At 37.3% G+C, this 24,017-nt stretch overlaps 2 protein-coding genes and 1 non-coding gene across 7 annotated transcripts; 2 read left to right on the top strand and 1 right to left on the bottom strand.

Moving 5' to 3' along the window:
• Positions 1-999: 999 nt before the first annotated feature.
• Positions 1,000-2,793, top strand: LOC104121103 (CBL-interacting serine/threonine-protein kinase 7-like). Its single transcript, XM_070185885.1, has one exon. The coding sequence runs from the start codon at positions 1,077-1,079 to the stop codon at positions 2,394-2,396; it is 1,320 nt and encodes a 439-aa protein (XP_070041986.1). The 5' UTR covers positions 1,000-1,076; the 3' UTR covers positions 2,397-2,793.
• A 1,014-nt stretch (positions 2,794-3,807) lies between these two features.
• Positions 3,808-3,879, top strand: TRNAK-UUU (transfer RNA lysine (anticodon UUU)). Its single transcript has one exon. It is a non-coding gene; the product is annotated as a tRNA-Lys (tRNA).
• Positions 3,880-4,274: 395 nt separating this feature from the next.
• LOC104121104 (acylamino-acid-releasing enzyme-like) lies at positions 4,275-23,217 on the bottom strand. Of its 5 annotated transcripts, none has more exons than XM_070185881.1 (18): positions 23,056-23,215; positions 16,686-16,861; positions 16,224-16,530; positions 15,846-16,139; positions 15,448-15,660; positions 15,222-15,296; positions 14,554-14,692; positions 14,289-14,440; positions 14,095-14,177; positions 13,882-14,003; positions 13,670-13,748; positions 12,182-12,359; positions 6,478-6,538; positions 6,224-6,346; positions 5,659-5,856; positions 5,467-5,535; positions 4,784-4,860; positions 4,275-4,699 (listed from the first exon to the last, which is right to left on the bottom strand). In XM_070185881.1, exons 1-18 carry the CDS (start codon positions 23,196-23,198, stop codon positions 4,636-4,638), a joined length of 2,553 nt encoding a protein of 850 aa, XP_070041982.1. In that variant the 5' UTR covers positions 23,199-23,215; the 3' UTR covers positions 4,275-4,635. The 5 variants fall into 5 exon arrangements, 4 of the variants coding, with proteins under 4 accessions (XP_070041982.1, XP_070041984.1, XP_070041983.1 ...); XM_070185883.1 differs by having other exon boundaries at positions 15,918-16,139; XM_070185882.1 differs by having other exon boundaries at positions 16,224-16,527.
• Between the last annotated feature and the right edge of the window lie 800 nt (positions 23,218-24,017).

The raw sequence follows: 24,017 nt of genomic DNA, 5'->3' as shown, positions 1-24,017 counted from the left end.
TACTTTATTCACTACTCTATTACTTGACGATCACGTATACTTGCGTGAGTGTGTTTGATCGCAATACCAGGTATCGAACGAAGATCTTTGGTTATAGATAAAAGAATATTTACTACTCCACCACAAATTTCGAGTGTTACTTCCTTGCTCTTATTATGCCTTGTTGTGCAATATTTTTCTATTCAAAAGCTACGTTCAAATAACGTCAAAGAGTGGAAATTATAACTTCGCACTATTTATCCTGTCATTTTTTTGCTTTTTAAAGGTCAAATTAATTTATTTGTGAGTGGAATTAGACGTCGATAATTCTGTCCTTTTATTTTAATTTAGTAATCTAGAAATAGTAAGAAACAATACAACTTAACAAAACTTTTCATTGCCAATATATCGCATCATAACTCAAGGATTTGTTATTATAATTCACGGGCTAGACTGCTTTCACAAGAAATTACTATTATAAAAATTTTAAATTGGATAATTTCGTTACACTATTTAAATTCTTTCTCAATTGCATTTTAAATGATTATTAATCAATTCCAAATAGATCGATACATTTTAAGATTGAAATTCCTTGGTTCTATTATTCATATTTTGCCATTAATAACGTCTTATAGAAATAACTGACATATTTAAGAGTATAAGTTTATTGAAGCATATTATACGCAAACTTATGTTTCGAAAATATTTATTTAAATAACTCTGTGTCCAGTTAGACATTGTAATAAAAATATAAAATAACAAGCATGCAGTATTTTTCTTCTTAAAAAAGTTGAGTTTTTTTTAAAAATAAAAATCAGTTTGTTTGAGTTATTTTTGTAGAAACAAGTCATTTTTTTTTAAAGATTAAATATTTTATTTATTTAGGACTTTAAAAGTTTTCACATAAATATTTTTTTTATTTATTTATATTTTTTGGCAAAAGCAAGTTGAAGAAACGCGGTTAAAAAAAACAGCTTATATCCACTGAAGCCTCACTCAAAACTGAAACTCCTTTCTCCTATAAAACCAACGCAAATACCTCCTCCTCTGCCACCCCAGCTTTTCTCTTTCTCCTCCAACCACGCGCCGCCGCAGGCATGGACGTAAAATGCACCCAACCACCCTCCTCCGCCTTGAAACTCCGAAGAACAACCAGTGCCGACGATAGTGGAACTGGAACCATCATTCTCGGCAAGTATCAACTTGGCCGTCTTTTAGGCCGTGGTAGTTTCGCTAAAGTCTACCACGGCCGCTGTTTAAACAATAATACTAACATCGCCATTAAAGTTATTGACAAAACCTCTATCTCGGATCCTTCAATGGAGCCTCGGATCATTCGCGAAGTCTCCGTTATGACACGTGTCAATGATCATCCCAACATCATCAAACTCGACGAAGTGTTGGCGACGAAAACCAAAATCTACTTAATCATGGAGATCGCCACGGGTGGCGATCTCTACGCTAATCTGAACCGTCGCGATCGGTTCTCTGACTCGACCGCGCGGTTTTATTTTCACCAGTTGGTCTCAGCCCTCCACTTTTGCCATCAAAATGGGGTGACTCACCGCGACATCAAGCTTCAAAACCTTCTCCTCGACCAAAACAACAACCTCAAAATCTCTGATTTCGGGCTCTCCGCCTTACCTGAACAACTAAACAACGGTCTCCTTCATACTGCTTGTGGAACTCCAGCTTATACTGCACCAGAGGTAGCTTACAGAAAAGGATACGATGGTGCAAAGGCGGATTCGTGGTCTTGTGGAGTTATATTATTTGCATTTCTTTCTGGGTTCCTTCCATTTGATGATAGCAATATATCAAACATGTACCGTGCAATACACCGTCGCTTATTTAAGTTTCCTGATTGGGTTTCAAAACCAGCTCGGAATATAATAAAGCGACTACTGGATCCTAACCCGAGTACCAGGTTAAGCATTGAAGAATTAATGAATCTTTCGTGGTTCAAGAAATCCGGGCTGAAACAAGGAGAATCTAATAGTCAGCAGAAATTCGATGAATGTGTGTATGAAAAAGAGTGTAAAAACTTGGGCAGGATAAATGCGTTTGATATAATATCAATGTCATCTGGGTTGGATTTATCTGGGTTATTTGAAATTGGAATGAGTAAGAAAGAGATGAGGTTTACGACAAGAGCGAAAATTGGGGAAGTTGAAGAGAAAGTGATGAAAATTGGAAAAGAAGGAGGGTATAAAGTGGAAAGAGGGAAAGGTAGGGGAATTGGATTGGTTAAAGGCAGAGTAGTTTTAATGGTGGAAATTTTGGAGGTGGCAATGGAGTTGTTGTTGGTGGAGATTAAGGTTGTTAATGGTGGATTGGAATTTGAGGATTTTCAATGGGAGGAATTGAAAGTTGGGTTGAAGGATATAGTAGTTTCATGGTACACTAATGGATCCTGAAAGAAATTATTTTTCTGCGTTATACATCTAATATTCGAAATTGACTAGCTCGATTAATCTAAATTAACATCCCACAGAGGTAGTATAGGGTTCACTTAACGAGAAAGCGATCCATATCAGGAATTTTTTCATTCTTCGAGCTCAACCCTATTTGAAGATGGTTGTTGGATGAATTTTAGTGGCTACACGGCGGAGATTTAATTCCGTTGCGGTGGATGCCGGCGGCGGAGTTGTACATTGGTAGCTATCTCTAGTACTTTTAAATGTATAGGCACATTGCTAGTAATAGGAACTTTGTTCTGCTTGGGAGTTTAAAATATTCTTTTTAGTCTTTGAATATGATTTTGTAAATGAAAACTTCTCTTCCTGAGTTTTAGTTGCACAATGTTTTTCACTAGTTCTTGTTCATATTCGTATATATATTTGAGAGGAATTTTCATAAAACACTACAGTTTAGAGCTTAATTATCATATGTAATAATAATTATTATTCGTAGCTTGTACTACAACGAATACAATCAAGATAAAATACATAAATACAAAAAAATAGAATATTTTTATTGAGAGTCAAACTAAAGACATCCACCTTACTAAAGCAGGTGGTATAACCAATAGAGATACAAGATCTTGTTGCTCTCTTGTTTCAGTTCAAAACATTTGATATCTTGTTTCAGTACTTTCAGGTGAATTTGCTATAAAATTCAAATATAGTTTTTAATGGTAATTTTCTAAGAGTATAACTAAAAATGATAAATACAATGTATATGTTTGTTGTGTCACGTAAATTTTCCTACATTACGATATACTTACTAGTTGAACATATTATATCACCCCCAACGATGAGAAAGAATTATCATTTTTACTTGTCCAAATTCAAGAACAAACTCATTAAAAAGTAAATTTTTCAGTGAGTCAATAGAAGACTCATGAGCAATTCGTAACACTTCCAGTAGAAAGTTCAATTTAATTTCTTCAAAAGATGATGAACTTTCAAAGTGAGAGTAGCAATATGTTCTTGGTGAAAAGCTAAAACATCCAAAGACGAATATGTGTATTTACCAATTGAAGAGGAAACAATGAAAGAAAAGTAATGCGTAACTGTGTTATCAAGAGTTTGGGGGGGAGGGGGGGGGAAACAACAACAACAATAATACAGTCGGTATAATTCCACAAGTAGAATCTGAGGAGAGTAATGTATACGCAGACTTTATCATTACCTTGTGAAGGTAGAAACACTGTTACCAATAGACTCTCCGCTCAAGAAAATCTATCGGCTCAATTAAATATTTATAGATATTAAGAAAATTTCTTAATGCGCATACCTAGTTGGGCAAAATTTATTGAATTAGCGGAACCAAATTGTATATCCGACTTCGAAATATTTAAAACCAAAGAATCCAATCACATCGTAAGCCTTCTTAGCTCAGTGGTAGAGCGCGTGGCTTTTAACCACGTGGTCGTGGGTTCGATCCCCACAGACGGCGATTTTTGTTTTTATTGGTCCAAATCCATTCAAGCCTAAGTCAGACTAGAAATTATTGGTCCAACGTTAAGTATTGGTCAGTCTAGAAATAACTTTTCGGAATATGTTTTAACAAAATAAAGTGTTTTTATTCTTGTCTGAGTTTTATAATAAAGTTAATTTGGCATGGAAGACATTGTCATAACGATGTTTTGATTTTAAACACAAATAGTATATTTTTTCTTTACTAAGCACCCATTCACTTTTATAATTTATACAGTAAACCAGTAAATATTACAACAAAAATTTCTAAGAAGCTTTAATCAAGATTTGCTTCTCCCGACTGACAAAGCCAAGCATGACATCATTATGAACTCTGTCTAAAAAAATGGCAATTGGTGCAAGGGGTTAAAGAAGTGGAGGAAACAAATTATTACTCATTCTCTTTAGGGTAAAATACAAAATTATCCGGTCAGCTGAAACTAATTGCATTCGCTAGCCGATGTGTATAATATATGTATTTCCATTGTCATTAAATAAAAAAGAGCAAGTTTTTGATTTTCTAAAAACATCTCATCCATTTTCCAATGAACGATTCAAAATTTTCCTTTTATGATACCCGAGAAATCTTAGAGAAGGCGTAGTTCAAAACTTGATGAATAATGGGCTCGCCCCTTCTGCTCTTCTCCCCACTTAAATACCATGCCCCTCTGCTCTTATGACAATATCAGCAGGAATGCATGTCGAAAGTCTCGGTTAAGACATGAATAGAATCCATCTATTTGCAGTACTTCTTAAACCAGACTCCAATGTTTAAAAAGCTTTCAAAGTCAGATTGTGGTCTGCAAAAGAGATGTAAACGCAAGTTCAAAATATGAAACTCAAGTACCAGATACTGCAATTTGATGGACATAAGACCACTTTACCTATCAATTGCATGAGTGTCCTCAGGGAACACAATGACTTTAACCTCCACTCCTTTCTCCTTCAACGCTCGTGCATACTGCACGTAATAAGAGCGAAAAAAGCATACACTTTCTTGAGTTATACATTGTATGGAAATAAAACCAAAACTTAAAAAGCCATTAGTCATTGTGTTGCAACAGACATCACAGCCGTTAGACCACAATAGCTTAACTAGCTTATAAACAACAAAGTAACTCGCTTTCATCTCACAGATTTACGTGGTTCACTGAGTCATATTGCTGATTGGGTATCGGCACTATGAATTTTTTGGTCCACAGATGATAGGCACTCAACGGATATCCTTTTACGACATTTTATCAGCAAGAAGTTTGTAGCTTGCCTTAAAAATAAGCCAGCAACTAGATTCCACAAAGATTTGATCATATTATGGATCGGCTCATAGTTGTTCAAAGAGAATCAAAAGGAAAATGAAATAGACGATGGACATACATAAATTACAAATGTTCCCATACCCTAGATGTCATGTTAAAAATGAACCAAGATATGCAACCAACAAAAGGTGCAACTAGGAAAGATGATATAGAATATCGATGGACTTTCATAACTACAACCTTGCTCATATCAATGAAAACTTATGTTCAATGAATAAACAAGTAACTTGAAAGATGATAAGAAAGCTCACTTGCAACCCAGTAGACATTGGTACACGGAGGTCCTTTGCACCTAACAGGACAAGTGTAGGAGTTCTGACCTACAAATTTGTAAGCACATCGATGTTGGAAATGCATTCCGAAAAAATACTTTCTAGAGAACTGATAGAAACACAAATAGTTTAACACTGAAGACTGTCGAACCCAGATGTAACAGATCACACCTTGGAGACGTGTGAAATTGGTGATTTTCTGTAAAAGGATTCAAGGTGTTCAACTGAAGTAGCCTCTGTAAAGCTTGATTTTCCCTCATCTCCAAATGTCTCGGCATAGCACCAATCAGGTATATCAGATGTACCAACCATCAAAGCAAGGTTGCAAACAGGGTTCCTCGCAACTGCTGCTGCAAACTTATCTGGTGCCTGCAGAAATAGTAGCAGAACAGTCAAGAAATAGTCATTTTGGGATTTTTACACAAATAGCCGGCCGGATTCACAGTTTACTTTTCCTAGCCGGTATACATAGATTGTACACTGATTATACAAGGTTATACACATTATACATGGATTATACATATATTATACATCCACGGCTATTTTTGGTTTACGCGGTTGGGTGGGCGGCTATTTAGGTTAATTCTTCTTTAAATTTTAAAAAGACAAGCTTGTCCAGCTTCCCTTTATAAAGAGCACAAATGTTTGTTGAACAAAGCTAATGAGGATCATAAGTTCAGAAAAATGGGTACATAAGAAAACATAAAGACAATGGCATCTTAGGAAATTGATAGACCTGGCCAATCAAGTGAGTTGTCAAAAATCCACCGTGAGAACCGCCCAGCACGGCTATTTTAGACGGATCTGCAAGTCCCTTTTCAATGACATTATCTATAGCAGCAAGCACATCATTAACATCCTGAAGATAAAGGAAAAAAGAGGAAGAAACTCTTAGGTTCCAAATCCTTAATAAAATTATTATGAAAAAAGGAGCAATTCTATTCCATGAAACCTTTAAGTTAAGAGAATGAATAGATGGCAAACAAGTACCTGTGATCCAATTTTACCAGGAAGAGATTGTACTGCTTCCTCGCCAAACCCCAAGGAGCCTCTGAGAGGAGTGACAAAACAAAAAGTGCTTAATTAAGGCATTTATTGCCGCTTACCCAAAAAAAAAAAAAAGATATTCAGAGAACAAAAAAATATGAACTTTTCTGCTTGAAATGCCTTAAGCAAGAGACCAGCAATTACCGCTCCATTGCTACCCTCAGAAGTTAGCTTTACTAATAATTCTAGATAGTTTCACTACGACGAGCAATTGATACTACAGTTTAAACCAGAAATTAACAAAGGAAAGGCCACTCTACAAAGCAATTGAAGGGTTATTTTGCCTTAAACAATGCCCCCTCAAGGTTTTCTTTCGATGTTTACATGCCCCAAAATCTTCTTTTGAGGAGGTCGTGGGGGCTATGCGTAAGATGAGAAAGGGCAGAGCAACCGGGCCAAACGAAATTCCGGTAGAATTTTGGAAGTGTGTGGGTAGAGATGGCTGACTGTGCTGTTTAATGTTATTTTCAGGACGAAGAGGATGCCTAACGAGTGGAGATGGAGTACGGTGGTACCGTTGTACAAGAACAAAGGTGATATCCAGAGTTGCAATAACTATAAGGGTGTCACACTTCCTTTTTTCCGAGGGGATAGGGAGTTTTTTCAATTAAAGTGACATTAATCGAAATGAGATTATTTAATTAATCAGAGTCGTCACTTGGAATAATTGTTATGGTGTCCCAAGTCACCGGTTTATTTTAAAATCCCAAATCAAGAAAATTAACTCTTATTTATGGTCCGCGAACACAGAAGACCGGATAAGGAATTCTGTTAACCCGGGAGAAGGTGTGAGGCACTCCCGAGTTCTGTGGTTTTAGCACGGTCGCTCAACTATTAAAAATTGACATAATTATCTGATTTATTACATGTTCAAAATCAATTGTACATTTTTACTTTCTAACCGCTTTTAATTATTTATTTAACCGCTTTTAGTATTTATGGAATTTATTTGAACAAGTTGCGATGTCGCGCACTCGTTGTTTTTTTGTACATATTGCGAATCGCGTCACGTGAAACGCACCCGCGATCTACAACATATTGATTTTATTATTGTTTGAAATGAGGTCAAGTTGCGTGAAACGCGCACCTGAGTAGGGATTTATGTATCGTGACCATGACGCAGGAACCGTACCCATAGTCACGATGATTTATTACTAATCGCGCCTAAAAGCATATTAGCGAGTGAGTTGTTCAACTCCTAAATTTGAGATTATTGCAAGGTTGTGAATTATGGATAGGAGATTTTGTGGAAGAAATAGTATGATACAACTATTATTATCATTAAGAGAGCATTTATTCTTTAGAGCTTATTAAAAGTCATAATAACTTAATAAATTACTAGCATTCCATTTTACAAAATACCTAAATAATGTAAATAATAAAAGAACCAAATACGGACGTACAAAACATGGAAAAATGCTAAGGCATGATTTACGAAATATTGTTAAAATGAAATCAAGTTTCAAAATCAACATCCATTAAACATGATTTAAAGCTTACTTGAATGTTCTCTTAATCCAAACTAACGAACAACCAAAACTACAAAGAGTCAACTATAGATGAACACTAATGGAGATCAAAATACAGTAAAAGGACATTAACCGAGCAAAATATCATGTGTTTAATCATCGAGCAACACAGAAAAACAAGCAAACAAAATATACAACAGTGGAGAGAAAAGAAAACTGAACCTTATAGCGAGAAGCTTTCTTCATTATAATCCAACATTTTTTATCCCAAAGCTTTATACAGTGATGATTTGAAAGGAGCAAAAACACGAGAAAACTGATGACAAGATATGGACTAAAATGCGCCTCAAACCACAAGCCAAGTCGGCGACCTCGACCCTGACAAACTCAATTTTTGGAGCTATTTTTTTTTATGCGAAAAGAGGACTGGTTTTAGGTGATTTTCGCAGCTGTTTTTTTTGGGCCTGTTTCAGCTGCGTTTTCACTGCTGTTCGGGACGGTTTTGGGGGGGTTAATGATGGCTCAAAAGTGGTCAAGGGCTGGTGGTTTTTGGGTGGTGAAGCTGCTGGTTTTTTCGAAAGAAAGACGAAGAAAGAATGACACGAATAGAAATTCCCTTAGCGTAGAAGAAGCAAAAACATTTCTCTCAAATCCCTCCCCTCTATTTTTTCCTTCTTTTTTTTCTTCTTTTTTTTATGGTTGCACCTGCTTCTTGCAAGGTTGCTTTTGGGTTGCACCTGGTTCCTGTTTTTCATACAAAAAACAATTGTTAGTTTGAAACGGTGGTTGGTTTTGCGGCCTTGAGTGTTTCAGTAGCTTGATCTTGCCCGGCTTCTTTGATGATAATTTCACCTGCAACTGCTAGTTTCCTAAATACTGATTGCATTTCTGGCCTCGGAGAACCTTTGGTTTTTCCAAACTTTGCCATGATAGTCGATCACGTGGGACTTAACCTTTTCCAACTTTATTTTGACTTTGTAGGCCTTTGACTTCTTTCTTCCAATTTTAACTTTAGAGCATTGGGGAACCTTTGGCTTTTCAAACTTTGCCAAGACGGTTAGCCACTTGGGACTTTACCTTTTCAACTTCATTTTGCTCTTGTAGGCGCTTTCAATTTGATTTCCTCCTTCCAAGAGTTTTTGATTTCGAAGCATCGGCCGCCATGGCCAGTCGGGGTCGACTTAATGCCCCTGCCTAGGCTGGGTGCCTTTTTTGCATATTAGCTTGTATCAAACAAGAACCCTGTAAATCAGTCTTACTATCCCTTCTTTGTCTTAGCTTCAGAACAGAGTTAGACCAAAAAGGATTCAAGAAAGACAAACATTGGAATGGACAATGAATTTAGACAAAAGGTATCCCTTTTGGGGAAAGAAAAAAAGGACTTATCTGGAGTACATGCGGACTTCAATGAACATGATATGCCTTTTGGACAAGGTGCCCAGGAAAGCCCTTTGGAGATGCCTGGAGGCAAAAGGTGTGCCAGTCGCTTACATCAGAGCGATTAAAGACATGTATGATGGAGCTAAAACTCGGGTTAGGACTGTGGGAGGTGACTCAGAGCATTTTCCGGTTGTTATGGGATTGCACCAAGGATCTGCGCTAAGCCCGTTCTTATTTGCCATGGTGATGGATGCACGGACACACCATATTCAAGGGGAGGTGCCATGGTGTATGTTATACGCTGATGACATAGTTCTGATTGATGAGACGCGATGCGGCGTTAACGAGAGGATGCAAGTTTGGAGACAGACACATGAATCTAAGGGTTTCAAGTTGAGCAGCACGAAGACAAAATACCTCGAGTGCAAGTTCAGCGCCGAGTCGAGTGAAGCGGGCATGGACGTTAGGCTTGGATCACAGGTCATCCCCAAGACAGACAGTTTCAAGTACCTTGGGTTGGTTATCCAGGGGGATGGGGAGATCGGCGAGTATATTGCACACCGTATAAGGATAGGGTGGATGAAATGGAGGTTAGCATCTGGAGTCATATACGACAAGAAAATGCCACCGATGCTCAAAGGTAAGTTTTATAGAGCGGTGGTTAGACCAACCATGTTGTATGGGGCAGAGTGTTGGCCAGTTAAGAACTCACATATCCAGAAGATGAAAGTAGCAAAACTGAGGATGTTGAGGTGGATGTGAGGGCACACTAGGATGGATAAGATTAGGAATGAAAATATTCGGGAGAAGGTGGGGGTGGCTCCTATGGATGACAAGATGTGGGAAGCGAGGCTCAAATGGTTCAGGCACGTGCGGAGGAAAATCCCATAAGCCCCGGTAAGGAGGTGTGAGCGGTTGGCTATGGCTGGTACGAGAAGAGGTAGAGGGCGGCCTAAGAAGTATTGGGGAGAGGTGAACAGGCAGAACATGGTGTGGCTTCAGATTTTCGAGGACATGGCCCTTGATAGCAAGGTGTGGAGGTCGAGTATTAGGGTTGTAGATTAGAAGGCAGTTGAGCATTTTTCTGCATTGTTCCGGGTGAGAGACTAGTCAGATAAGGTTTTGTCTTAGACTGCTAGTGGTTAATGATGTGTTCATACTATTCTTCCGTTTTTTCCTAGTACCGGGCCTTATCTACTTGTTATTGTTATTGCTTTTCATCTATTTTCTGGTCCTTATGTTGCTACTATTATTTCTGTGATTCCTGTTGATGGTACTGATTTATTGTCTCTATTCGTCTTCTTGAGCGAGGGTCTTTCGGAAACAGCCTCTACCTCTCGGGATAGGGGTAAGATTTGCGTTCTCACTATCCTCCCCATACCCCACTTGTATGATTACACTGGGTTGTTGTTGCTGTTGTTTACATGCCCCCAAAACTGCAAAAGGGGAGCAATTGTCCCTAATGTCAAGTGACCATCTAGGAGCCAACTCAACCTAGATTTTGGGTTCACTTCATTCATTTTGATTCTGATTAATCTAAGAATCTGGATTGGCATCAGTCTACTACAACAACCCAATGTATTCCCACAGTTGGGGTATGGGGAGGGTAGGATGTACGCATCCTTACCCCTACCCTGGACGGGCAGAGAGGTTGTTTCCGATAAACTCGCAGCTAAAGAAAAGATGAAAGAAGCACTGATAGATAATTTGTTGATATCTAGTGTATTGATAAACAATCTCCATTTAAAAAAATCCATGAGTTCTATTTATAATTGTAAATATATTCTTCTACTAGTGTTTTGTTCCCGGGAACAGAGGCAAATGAGAGGATTCTGTAAGGTCGTTGTAAGTTCATCATTTACTGGCTAATCTGTGAGCTCTTCAAACAATATAAATTATGTAAAAGAGAATTGGTTTTTTGGGATATCATTTCCTAATCACTTGGTATCTCCATAGATTATATATCCCTTATTTACAATTAAAAAAAAATCCATTAAACTTTCTTCTTCATTTTAGAATGTTGCTAAGATTGAAATTTGTTTAGACCAGAATCACCAATTTAAATATGGCCTCAAGTTTAGATCTCTTTTATATTATACTGTGTCAATCTCAACCAAACAAATTTTGAGATTGCCATTTTCATCATTCCACTTGATTCTTTACCAGCAGAAATTTCTTTGATCAGTTATTTACTGGTAGCTAACTAAAATGTGAATTTTAAATTTCCAGCATCTCTTGAATAAATTCATTGACATTGAATAAAACCAAGAAAGTAGGTTGAAGCTAGCTAATATATAAGTTGGGAAAGAGAATAATTTTTTTTTCGAGCTGAAATTTATATTGAATATCATTTTTTCAATATAGTCAAAATGATATTCACTTTCCCCCATCTGCAGGAAATTTTGGCATTTGCACAAATTTCCATGGAGTAAGGGGTGTGAGTAAGAGCTGTTTGTTTATGTATTTTATTTGCATGTCACCTTAAATCTAAAAGAACTAAATACACAGATGTCTTAATAAAAAGTTGCAAAGGGGATATCATCAAAAGTTTCACGCCCTATACAATTAGTCTAGCATCTCACATACATTACATTTTGCATGTCACCATACATCTAAAAGAATAAATACACGGATGTCCAAATAAAAAAATTACAAAAGGAAGGGATATCTCGCGACCTATAATATTAGTCTAGCATCTCATATACGTTACTAGTATTTCACAGTCGGAGTGATCACGAATTTCAGCAACCATTTGAATTAACAGAAGCATGAAGAAAGAAGTCAGTTATGTTGCTTACCTGTAATTTACAATCAACAAGCTATAACCAAGCGAGGAAAGGAAAGCTAAGGAGGTCGAAAAGCTTGACAATGAAACAGAATGAGGACCCCCGTGAAGGACTACAATCAGCGGATCGCACACATTGCGGCTCTGAGACTTAGAGGATACAAAGATAGCCTCATACGGTTTGCCGGCACCTACATGAATAAAACTCATTGAAGATTAAAGTAGAAATAGCACAGTTATACAGCCTTGAGCCACGATTTTAAATTACAACTCACTCCATAAATTAGAATATCCAAAACTTATTTTGATAGATTTTTTAATAGCTTTCATGCCCAAATATTCACCAAAAATTCAATCTTGTTTTTATTCTAGAACTCATCTGCTGATTCTGACAATTAAAACTAGGAAATTAAAGCATAGCAGACATCATGCTATGTAGCCCCAGGTCATGACTCTAAGCTTCTATCTCCTTTCATTTTGTTATACTAGATGCTGGCCATAATATTAGTTTATTGACATATCTTATAGTGTAATTGTACTATGCATACGGTATTTTGATTTTTTTTCTTTTTTCAGAAGGTAATATATTTGTATAATAATAAACTACACAAACAAAAAAACAAAATGAAATTGGAATTAAAAGAGAATTAAGGGAATTACAAGAATAATTGTACTACGCATATGATGTTTTGATTTTAGTGCAATTGGAATAACAATTAAAACCTCGTCTGCATAGTACACTGTCTCTTCTTTTCCTGGAGCTTCTAAATCTGTGTTTAAAGCAATATTATGCTGGTTTAACCATCAACTAGGAGTTCATGTGCTTCAGTGCAAGAATTTGATTAATATAACCATAGTTCATATTACGTAGGTTCAAATAGTAATCAGGTCTAAGATTTCTTTTTTCTTTTTGGTAGATAAAAGGAATTGTGTTGTAGAGAAAGCAGACAAGGGAGCTGTAGCCCATATACTATTAAGTGTAATGTTATTAATGCAGGAAACATGTCTTTGAACAATAGATCCGCTTCCGTAGCACATTATGCAATAACTATGTCCTATTTTCAGATCATTATCATAGAAAACAAATTATCAACTACATGGACGCTGGAATATTAATTAAACGGTTGCAGGAATAAATTAAATTAATCAAAACTTTACGCTGACAAGTTCCTCAAAAGGTGAGCTAGAAGCTATCTGTGCAAACACTAAAAAAAATATTTTTAGACACTATGCCAGGAAACAAATATATTCTTGATTTTTTGAGACACACTCCACTATCGGAGTTTGAATTTCTGAATATCAAATCATCACCAGGAGCATATAACTTAAAGTACTCAATCTATTTCAGAGAAACAGCGCAGCATAAGGTTATACATAAATGATAAACCCATCAAGAAGTTGGTCTCCATATCATTATACATAAACCCATCCTAAATACTTAAAATATCACACGTCCACGTGTAAGCAAGTCTTTAGTGAAGACTACGATGAGTTATATTACCTTTAGTAAGGTTCTCGGAGATATCCCTGACAGGAATCCTCATAATACTAAATTGGCGTGAAGACAGCAGAGATGTTACCTGTGAGAATTATTGGGGACATTTTAATTTCAGAAAAGCCTTCCTAACTAGTACATACCTAACAGAACAGACTAGATGAAACAATAAATAAATAAATAAATAAAGAAAAAAAAATAAAGAGAAACATACTGACCTTTTCAGAGCATCTAGATATGGGGCTTGAAACATCTAACCAACTCCATGAGGCCTCTGCGGATGCCTTACGGACAAAGGACCCGTACTTGATTGCAGGAACATCAACGGGACTACTACAGACTTTAACCCCAAAAAAATGATAGACTCTTTGATTAATAGGACTACTATTACAGGAACCAGTATAAATTGAAGTATAAACACCGACTCTTACCAGCTATGATGTTGTCACCATCTAGTGCGAGCACATTCCAAGAGAAGCTAGAGTCTCCAAGGCTAATGCGTGATACATTTCCACTATCATTTTTGACAAAGACGCATTTCACTACTATAAACTTGTTGATACAGAAAAAGAATTCAAAGCATGTCGTGATGCCATTCACATTGAATAACAAAATATTAGGTTACCTTATCACATTTACTGAAATTATTACTTGTGCGCTGCCCCAGATAGAAGATAAGATCATAGTATATCCATCAGAAATCCAAGGTCTACTAGGAACACTATAGCAGTAAAGGCCAGGGAAGCAGCCATCTTCAGGACACATCACAACAGGAACCTGCAGTAGGATAAAGCTCGGAATCAAATATAATAATACTACTTAAAATGGCTAACAATGACTGGCTTCAAAGTGCTGATGCAAGTAATCAAAATCACAAAAAGTGAGTGTACCACATCAATAATTTTAGCATCTGGAGTTGGCTTTCCATTGAATGACCAATCAATTCTATGAAGTGAACCAGTTGCAGAATGTGCCCAAGAATCTACTGAACTTCTAGCGGACAAAAACAGAAGCAATTTTCCATCTGGACTGGAAAATTTATTGAAAAGATTAATTAGTTCCATTTTATCAAGCAAAATACCTGCAGCTGTTAAATAACATGAGGAAGCTGCAAGACTCCTTACATGGAACCTACTGATGTCTTAACGATTGTTATCTAAAGGAGAAAATCAAGGGAACAAGGAGATGTCTCCACCAATTTCAGAAATTCATCTACACCTCTGCTCTTCATGTTTTTCTACATTATATTTTTTTCTTTTTCTTTTTTTACCCGTGGTGTTTGGACCAACTTGCGCGCACCTCGACTAATTCCCCAGGGTATGTGCTACCTCCCACTAGCATAGGTATCAGATAGCTCTGTCTACCAATGCTTGGACATAATGAAAGAAATTACCTAGTGTTTTTGCCTCGGCTGGGAGTTGAACCTAAGACCTCATGGTTCCCATCCCACGTCATTGACCACTAGGCCATGCCCTTGGGTGCTTATTTTTCTCCTTTTTATTCTGGGGAGCGTGGGGAGGGGGAAGGGGGTTGGCCAGGCCAGTAATTCAAGACAAACCTGAAACGAGGAAAGTAAGCACTACTTAAGCTTTGTGTCAGCTTAATTGGAGATACATTGTCAGCTGCATGAGTTCTGAAAGTGAGAAAATGTCAATCGAAATTAGTAAAATAGCATATACCAAATATAAAGGAATTCTCCACTAGCTAAGTCCCCTTTATACATTCATATAGAAGAAGATTTTAATCCATAACATTTTCTTTTCTAGCAACTAACAAGTAATTACCCAGATTGATGGATGTCTGACTTTGAAAATGGAGCTCTAACAGCATATAAGGCACAAGGCCTGTTATAGCAATATTTTATGCCCAACTTTCTAGTATCTGAAGGCCACCCAACAAAAACTAGATATTGTTGCAATCCTTCAGTGGATGGAGCCCATACAACTTGTCCGACACTCAGTGACTTCCCGATTCCTTCAACAGGACGTACTTCTCCACTGCACAAATTCATAATTAGAATTGCTATCTAAAAACATCAAAACTGAAGGGAAGCTTTGGGGCAACAGAAAAAGTTGTCGCCGTGTGACCAAGAGGTCATTGGTTCAAACTGTGGAAATAGCCTCTTGCAGAAATACAAGGTAAGGCTGTGTACGATAAGACCCAATGTGGTCTGACCCTTCACCTGACCCTGCGCATAGCGGGAGCTAGTGCACCGGCTGCCCTTATATATGAGCAATATAATAAATAAACAGACCTGTTGACATTGATGATGAAGAGAGCAGGTTGTCTTTTTCCAGCATAGGTTTCCCCCCACTCCTCTTCCCAGTCCCCTTGACCTTTCCACTTACCACATTCTTTATCTGTAGAATTCTCTTTCTTATAACCAAAAGTAGTAAATGTAGGCTTCGAGGGAGCCGGTTCCTCAGCGACATAAGCAATAAGAGTTTCATCGTTGTTCCATGATATTCCCTCAAACCTGCATTATCAAATATTAATGCACACTGCGTATGTGAATCGGGAAGTGAAGTAAGTAAAGTTATGTGTTCATATAATAACTTACCATCCGTCTGAATATACGGAGCCATGGACAGAGGCAGGAACCAAAAATTCCTTTTCCACCAGAGATTGACCCCAAATTTCAAACTTGGTCGGAGAATCATTTTCAGGATTTCGAACTACAAGAAGCTTTGAACCTGAAGGTGATGGGATCATCAGAGAAACATTGGACATCTCAATAGGAAATGCAGCCCATAGAAAGTCCACACCATTTGTACTTTCTTTTGAAATATGACAAGATAATATGTATCTTCTCTTTTTGTTGGCTAGGAGATTCGGTTGGCTTATCGAGAACATACCCTGGGAACCTTCTTGTGCAGTGAAAAGTAACAAAAAAAAATGGTTACGATCTAGCAGCAGTTAAAGAATAAAGCAATATATTAAGTGGGAATGCAAGAATTTAACTAGAACTACACCTGTTTTTTATCTACCAAATTAAGCGAATGAAGAATTAAAGAAACCATACCACCATCAGATGTGAAAGTCCATGCCTTATCAATGGTGGGGATGCTAGTGAAATCTTGGAGCAAACTAGATTGAGAAGAGTATTCTTCCTCAGTACTTGCATCCAACCCCAGAGGAAATTCTTTCGGGGAGCCGGCTCTTACATTATTCATTGTGGAGAAAACTGAGAAACTTCGTCTAGAAATTAACATAAAAAAGGGACCATTCAATATAGAAATTTCACTAATCAAGGAACATTTAGTTTCCAATCAAGAAAACAAATATGAAATAATAGACCCCCTCTTCACCCATCCCCACCGTTGATACATAAAGAAGAAGAGAGTGTACATTTTCTCATCCTAAAAGTTTACATATTGTCATGAAAAATATTGGGTAACTGACTATGAAACAAACAAACAAGTATCTGAAGTTGGATTAATGAAAGTTCAAATGACCAAAAACGGGGCAAGTTTTGAGACCCGTCATCGACAGTGGCAGAGCCACAGCCAAGAAAGGGGGTTCAACATTGATAATTTGTACAATGCAAATAGGGTAAAAACAATTTGTTCATTTATACATATACATATATATATATATTTTTGAATCCCCTTGACATAAGAGAATGTAGTTCAAAAATTGCCTTAGGTCGCAGGTTAGAATTTTTTGAATATCCACTTGGTAAAATTCCTGACTCTGCCACTGGCCATTGGTGTCTAAAGAAAGTCAAACAAATAACTAAATACCACATGAAGTGAATCTTCTTTTCCCACTCTGCATTGGATAAATGGAACTTCCTTTTTCACTCTCTTTTTTTGTATCCTTTTTTGGCTAATGTACAACTTGCTTCAAGTTAAACTAAGATCTTCAGAAGCAGCTTACAAGAATCAACACTTGCTCGAAATTTCATTGCTGTGATTTCCTTCTTGGATGGGACATTTAGCAAATACTCCCTATGCATATTACAACAACAACATACCCAATATACTCGCCCATGCATATTTTGAAAAGAAAAAATTCTTAAAAACAAACACCTACAATATGCTAAGGTCAATGAATAGTTGTATTTGATTTCGAAAGACCAACATCAATATATAACAACTACGCTTTATTTCCAAACAAGTTGTGTTCAACTATATGTATCCTCACTGACAAGCATCAATATAAACTTCTTAATTAAGTCATATAAACAAAATGGTCAATTGTAAATGTCATACTAGAACAGATAAAGTGTTTTTTTAATAGAAAATGTGAGAAGGCATGGGAGAAAATATGTTATTGATTATTGAATGATAAATATAATACAAGAGGTCCCTATTTATAGTAAAACACTACAAGGAGATATTACTCCTCTTCCAATGTGGGACAAGACTACACTATACATATCTGTAAACTAACACTCCCCCTCAAGCCGGTGCATACACATCATATGTACCGAGCTTGTTACACATGTAACTAATACGAGAACCAGAAAAAGACTTAGTGAAAATATCTGCTAGTTGATCATTCGACTTTACAAACTTAGTAACAATATCTCCTGAAAGTATTTTTTCTCTGACAAAGTGACAGTCGATCTCAATGTATTTAGTCCTCTCATGGAATACCGGATTTGACGCAATATGAAGAACAGCTTGGTTATCACACACTAGTTCCATCTTGCTAATTTCTCCGAACTTTAACTCCTTGAGCAACTGCTTGACCCAAACTAACTCACACGTCGCCATAGCCATGGCCCGATATCCGGCTTCGGCGCTAGATCGAGCAACTACATTCTGTTTCTTACTCTTCCACGAGACCAAATTACCTCCTACTAGAACACAATATCCAGACGTAGAACGTCTATCAAAAGGTGATCCTGCCCGATCAGCATATGTGTACCCAACAATCTGCTCATGGCCTCGATCCTCGAATAGTAATCCTTTGCCTGGAGCTGACTTTATATACCGAAGAATGCGAACAACTGCATCCCAGTGACTATCGCAGGGAGAATCCATAAACTGACTGACAACACTCACCGAAAAAGAAATGTCAGGTCTAGTCACTGTGAGGTAATTCAATTTGCCAACCAACCTCCTATATCTCGTAGGGTCTCTAAGAGGCTCCCTCTGTCCGGGCAGAAGCTTAGCATTCAGATCCATAGGAGAGTCAATAGGTCTGCAACTCATCATTTCAGTCTCCTCAAGAATGTCTAAAGCATACTTCCGTTGTGAAATAACAATACCTGAGCTAGACTGAGCGACCTCAATACCTAAAAAATACTTCAATCTGCCCAGATCCTTAGTCTGAAAGTGCTGAAAGAGAAATACCATCCTGATCATTACCAGTAAATAACAATATCATCAACATAAACCACTAGATAAATACACAGATTAGGAGCAGAATACCGATAAAGCACAGAGTGATCAACCTCACTACGAGTCATGTCAAACTCCTGAATAATTATGCTGAACTTACCAAACCAAGCTCGAGGGGACTGTTTAAAACCATATAGTGACATGCGCAATCTGCACACACAACCATTAAACTCCCCCTGAGCAACAAAATCAGGTGGTTGCTCCATATAAACTTCTTCCTCAAGGTTACCGTGGAGAAAAGCATTCTTAATGTCTAACTGATAAAGAGGCCAATGACGTACAGCAACCATGGACAAAAAGAGACGAACAGATGCTACTTTAGCCACGGAAGAGAAAGTATCACTATAATCAAGTATATCCTTTTGCAACAAGACAAGCCTTAAGCCGATCAACCTGGCCATCCGGGCCGACTTTGACTGCATAAACCCAACGACAACCAACAGTAGACTTACCTACAGGAAGAGGAACAAGCTCCCAAGTGTCACTGGCATGTAAAGCAGATATTTCGTCAATCATAGCATGTCGCCATCCTGGATGAGATAGTGCCCCGCCTATAGACTTAGGGATAGAAACAGTGGACAAAGAAGATATAAAAGCATAATGAGGTGACGACAGACGATGATAACTTAAACCGACATAGTGGGGATTAGGATTAATTATGGATCGTACACCTTTGCGGAGTGCAATTGGTTGACTAAGAGGAGACAAGTCCGCAGTAGGTGCAGAATCTGATGCGGGGCGTGAATCACCTGGGCATGATGCTGGATGTGGACGACGATGATAAGTCAAGAGTGGTGGAGCTGCAGAAGGTTGAACTGGATTATGTGGAGGAACTGGAGCTATAAGTGGTGGAGCTACAACCGGAGCTGTAGGTGGTGGAACTGGAGCTATAGGTGGTGGAGCTGCAACTGAAGCTATAGGTGGTGAAGCTGGAGTGACTGAATCTCCAAAAGATGAAACTGGTAGTACCTCAGAAATATCTAAGTGATGACCTGAACCTGTGAAGTATGATTGGGTTTCAAAGAAGGTAACATCAGCGGACATAAGGTACCGCTGGAGGTCAGGAGAGTAGCATCGATACCCCTTTTGTGTTCTCGAGAAACCCAGAAATACGCACTTAAGAGCACGAGGAGCTAACTTATATGTTCCTGGAGTAAGGTAATGGACAAAACAAGTGCTTCCAAAGATACGGGGCAGATGAGACAACAAAGGTAAGTGGGGAAACATGATAGGGAATGGAACTTGGTTCTGGATAGCTGAAGATGGCATACGATTAATAAGATAGCAAGATGTAAGAACAGCATCCCCAAAAACGCAACGGAGCATGAGATTGTATGAGTAGGGTACGAACAGTTTCAATAAGATGTCTATTCTTTCTTTCAACAAGATGTTTGATGAATAATCCCATGAGATTTCATAAACTGCTGAAATGGAGAAGACAAATACTCTCGGGCATTATCACTACGAAATGTGCGAATAGAAACCCCAAATTGATTTTGAATTTCAGCGTGGAAGGTCTGGAAAATAGAAAACAGCTCAGATCGATTTTTTATCAAAAATATCCAAGTGCACCTGGAATAATCATCAATGAAACTGACAAAGTAGCGGAATCCCAAGGTGGAACTGACAGACTAGGACACCAAACATCTGAATGGACTAAAGTAAAAGGTGACTCTGCTCGATTATCAAGACGCCGAGGGAAATGGGAGCGGGTATGCTTACCGAGCTGACATGACTCACACTTTAGAGCTGACAAGTGAGATAAACCATATACCATTTTCTGATGTTTTGACAAACTGGGATGTCCCAACCGTTTATGTAATAAATCTGGTGAATCAGTAACAAAACAAGTTGTAAAAGGAAGACAAGATGTGAGTCCATGAGATTTAGCAAGGATAAGGTAATAAAGTCCGTTTGATTTACGCCTGGTACCAATGATCCGCCCCGTACTGCGTTCCTGTATAAAAATATAGTCATCAAGAAATAAAACAGCGCATTTAAGTGATTTGGCTAAGCGACTAACAGCTATGAGATTAAAAGGACTATTGGGAACATAAAGGACTGAATCTAAAGGTAAGGAAGGAAGTGGGCTTACTTGACCTATTGCAGTTGCCATGGTTTGAGACCCATTGGCCATTGTGACTTTTGGAAGAGATTGAGAATACAAAATAGTAGTGAAAAGAGTGTTACCAGAAATATGATCTGATGCACCTGAATCAATGACCCAAGACTCAGAGGATGAAGATTGGGAGAAACAAGTCATGCTATTACCTGTTTGAACAACAGAAGCTATCTCAGAAGATGTCTGCTTACATGCTTTATACTGAAAGAACTCAATATACTTTGCTAAAGAAACCATCCGACTATTAAGCATCGGTTCCCATGTCGCTATAATTTGTAGTAGTAGGGTTAACTTGAAATAGTGGAAATAAGTAACTCCTGTGAGAAAACTGAAGAAATAGCTTGAAAAACACTGTTTACAGCAGGAAAACAGAACATTGTTCTGTGCCGGAAACACTGTTCACACCGGAAAATTCCAAAGTTGTCGGAATTTGTCGAAACCAGGATGGATAGACTCGTAATTCCTTTGCGAGCAAGCTGTCCTGAAGAAATGTTTTCAAACAATGGCCGAAAGCTCACTGTTCATGCCGGAAAAATATAAAAGTGGTCGGAATTTGATTTGAATTAGATGGGTAAGCTTGGAATTTTGAGGAGAGCACGCTGTCCTGAAGAAGCTTCGCGAAAAAATGACCGGAAAGTGGCCGGAACCCTCGCTGGAAAAGTTGTTGTTGCCGGCGCGTGGAGGAGCATGGCGTCTTTTCTGTCGGATAAAATTCCAGGTGTTGGTCGTCGGAGGGTGATCTACCTCGTGGTAGTGTTGGTTTTAGCACAACACCGACAGAAAGTGACTTTCACTTAGACAAGCCTTAGGTCACCAGAAAAATTGCACGATGACTAAGTTCTTTCTTCCCGATTAACGTTGGAATGACGCACATCGATCTTTTCTCACTAATGCTCTGATACCATGTGAGAAGGCACGGGAGAAAATATGTTATTGATTATTGAATGATAAATACAATGCAAAAGGTCCTTATTTATAGCTATACACTACAAGGAGATATTACTCTTCCAATGTGGGAAAAGACTACACTATACATATCTGTAAACTAACAGAACAGATTAAGTTTTTATCTTTTTTAATAAAACAGATTAAGTTTTTATCTTTTTTACTCCCTCACATAAAATGTGACATACTTTCTTTCCTAGTTTGTCCCCATAAAAAATGACCCAATTATATATTTTGAATTCAATTTAACTTTAACCCTTTCAATTTACTTTTAATGAGAAAATGTATAGCCACACGTCTATAAATGTTTTTAGATCACAAATTTCAAAACTCCTATTTCTCTCATTAACTCCATACCCAGTCAAACATCGCCAAATAAATTCAGATCGAGGGAGTAATACTTATCAGAGTACAAATCCAATCTCTGTACCATATGAAACAAATATGCACAAAATCAAGATAACACATTTCTGCAAAATGAAAACTTGCAAAAAAAAAACTTAATTAGGCCTCAATAAGTTCTATCTGAATGTAATTTACAGTACTGTACAAATGTGACATACTTTCTTATCTAGTTTGTCCCAGAAAAGAATGATCCAATTATATATTTAAAAATAATTTAACTTTAAACTTCTCAAATTACCCTAAATGAGATTATTTCTAGCCACACACATCTTTATGACTTATTTTAGATCACAAGTTTCAAAAGTCTTATTTCTAATTTGGTGGCCGGTCAAACATCGTCACATAAATTCAGACCGAGGGAGTAATACTTATCAGAGTATTAATCCAATCTTTGTACCATATGAAACAAAATATGCACAAATTTAAGATAACACATTTCTGCAAAATGAAAACTTGCAAAAAACTTAATTAGGCCACAATAAGTGCTATCTGAATGTAATTTACAGTACTATACAAAGTTATAAGCATAAATTTGCAAAATCAAGAGAGATAGTGAAAGAGAATTTTACGAGTTTAGCCAAATGGGTCTGTAGGAAAGAGACTTGGGCTGCTTGAGAAGGCGATTTTTAACAGAGGAGAAAGGGCGTAGTAGCACTGAGCCGATGAAGTAGGTGTGTTTTGCAGCTAAGGGAAGAAATATATTATTCGTCATAGAATATGATTTTTACTATTCAATCAGATTGGCTCCCTTTTTTTAAGTTAAATTTTTTCAGATTGTCCCCTTTTAATGAGACTCAGGTACATATTTTTTGGCTGAATATATAATTAAACACCTAAAGTGTCATAATTTTTTATTTAAACACCTTAGCTCTTGTTTGGATTGAACAACTATAATAAGCCTAAAGTTGACCAATCAAACATATTTTTTTTGATAGTTGTGCCAAGTAGAATGCTCTTTTACTTGATGTTTAGTTTGCCAAAAAATAAATCACAATTAGTAAGTTTTTCTAAGTAAAAATATACTAATTAAGAGATAAAGTGTGTATGAGAATATATTTATGTGTCGACAATGAATACGATTAAATTTAAAACTTTTTTCTTTGTAAAATGAGGAGAACACTGAGTGTTTTGTTGTTGTTGTAAAATGAGGAAGTTCAGCCTTATCGTAACTGGTAAAGTTATTGTCATGTGACTAAGAGGTCATGAGTTCAAGCCGTGGAAATAACCTCTTGTAGAAATATAGTGTAAGACTGCGTACAACAGATCATTGTAATCCGGCTTTTCCTCGGACCCCAACCTTGTGGTCCGCCTCTTTTTTGGACTGTATCTATAGCGGGAACTTAAGGCACTAGATTATATTTTTCTTGTTGTAAAATGAGGAAACGAGATTTTATAAGAAGTACAAGTCTAGGACTAAGGGGGTACATATACCAATTACAATGGAGTACAATACAACATTACAATAAACTTTAGTGGGGCAAAAGAAGAAAAATAAATTAATCTAAAAAGCATATCACTTTTAAAAAGAAAG

This window comes from Nicotiana tomentosiformis, chromosome 9 (assembly GCF_000390325.3).
Source record: "Nicotiana tomentosiformis chromosome 9, ASM39032v3, whole genome shotgun sequence".
In the NCBI taxonomy this organism is placed as follows: Eukaryota; Viridiplantae; Streptophyta; class Magnoliopsida; order Solanales; family Solanaceae; genus Nicotiana; species Nicotiana tomentosiformis.
Note: the sequence above shows the minus strand (reverse complement) of the source record. Positions and strands in the feature narration are given on the sequence as shown.

What these genes read in the sequence shown, in the direction of transcription:
- LOC104121103 (XM_070185885.1), top strand. Translation starts at nt 1,077, where the DNA reads ATGGACGTAAAATGCACCCAACCACCCTCCTCCGCCTTGAAACTCCGA.
- LOC104121104 (XM_070185881.1), bottom strand. Translation starts at nt 23,198, where the DNA reads ATGACGAATAATATATTTCTTCCCTTAGCTGCAAAACACACCTACTTC. An exon ending in CTGGTAAAATTGGATCACAG is followed by an intron (nt 6,347 to 6,477) that starts GTACTTGTTTGC and finishes CTTTATCTTCAG; the next exon opens with GATGTTAATGATGTGCTTGC. An exon ending in CAATTTCACACGTCTCCAAG is followed by an intron (nt 5,536 to 5,658) that starts GTGTGATCTGTT and finishes ACAAATTTGTAG; the next exon opens with GTCAGAACTCCTACACTTGT.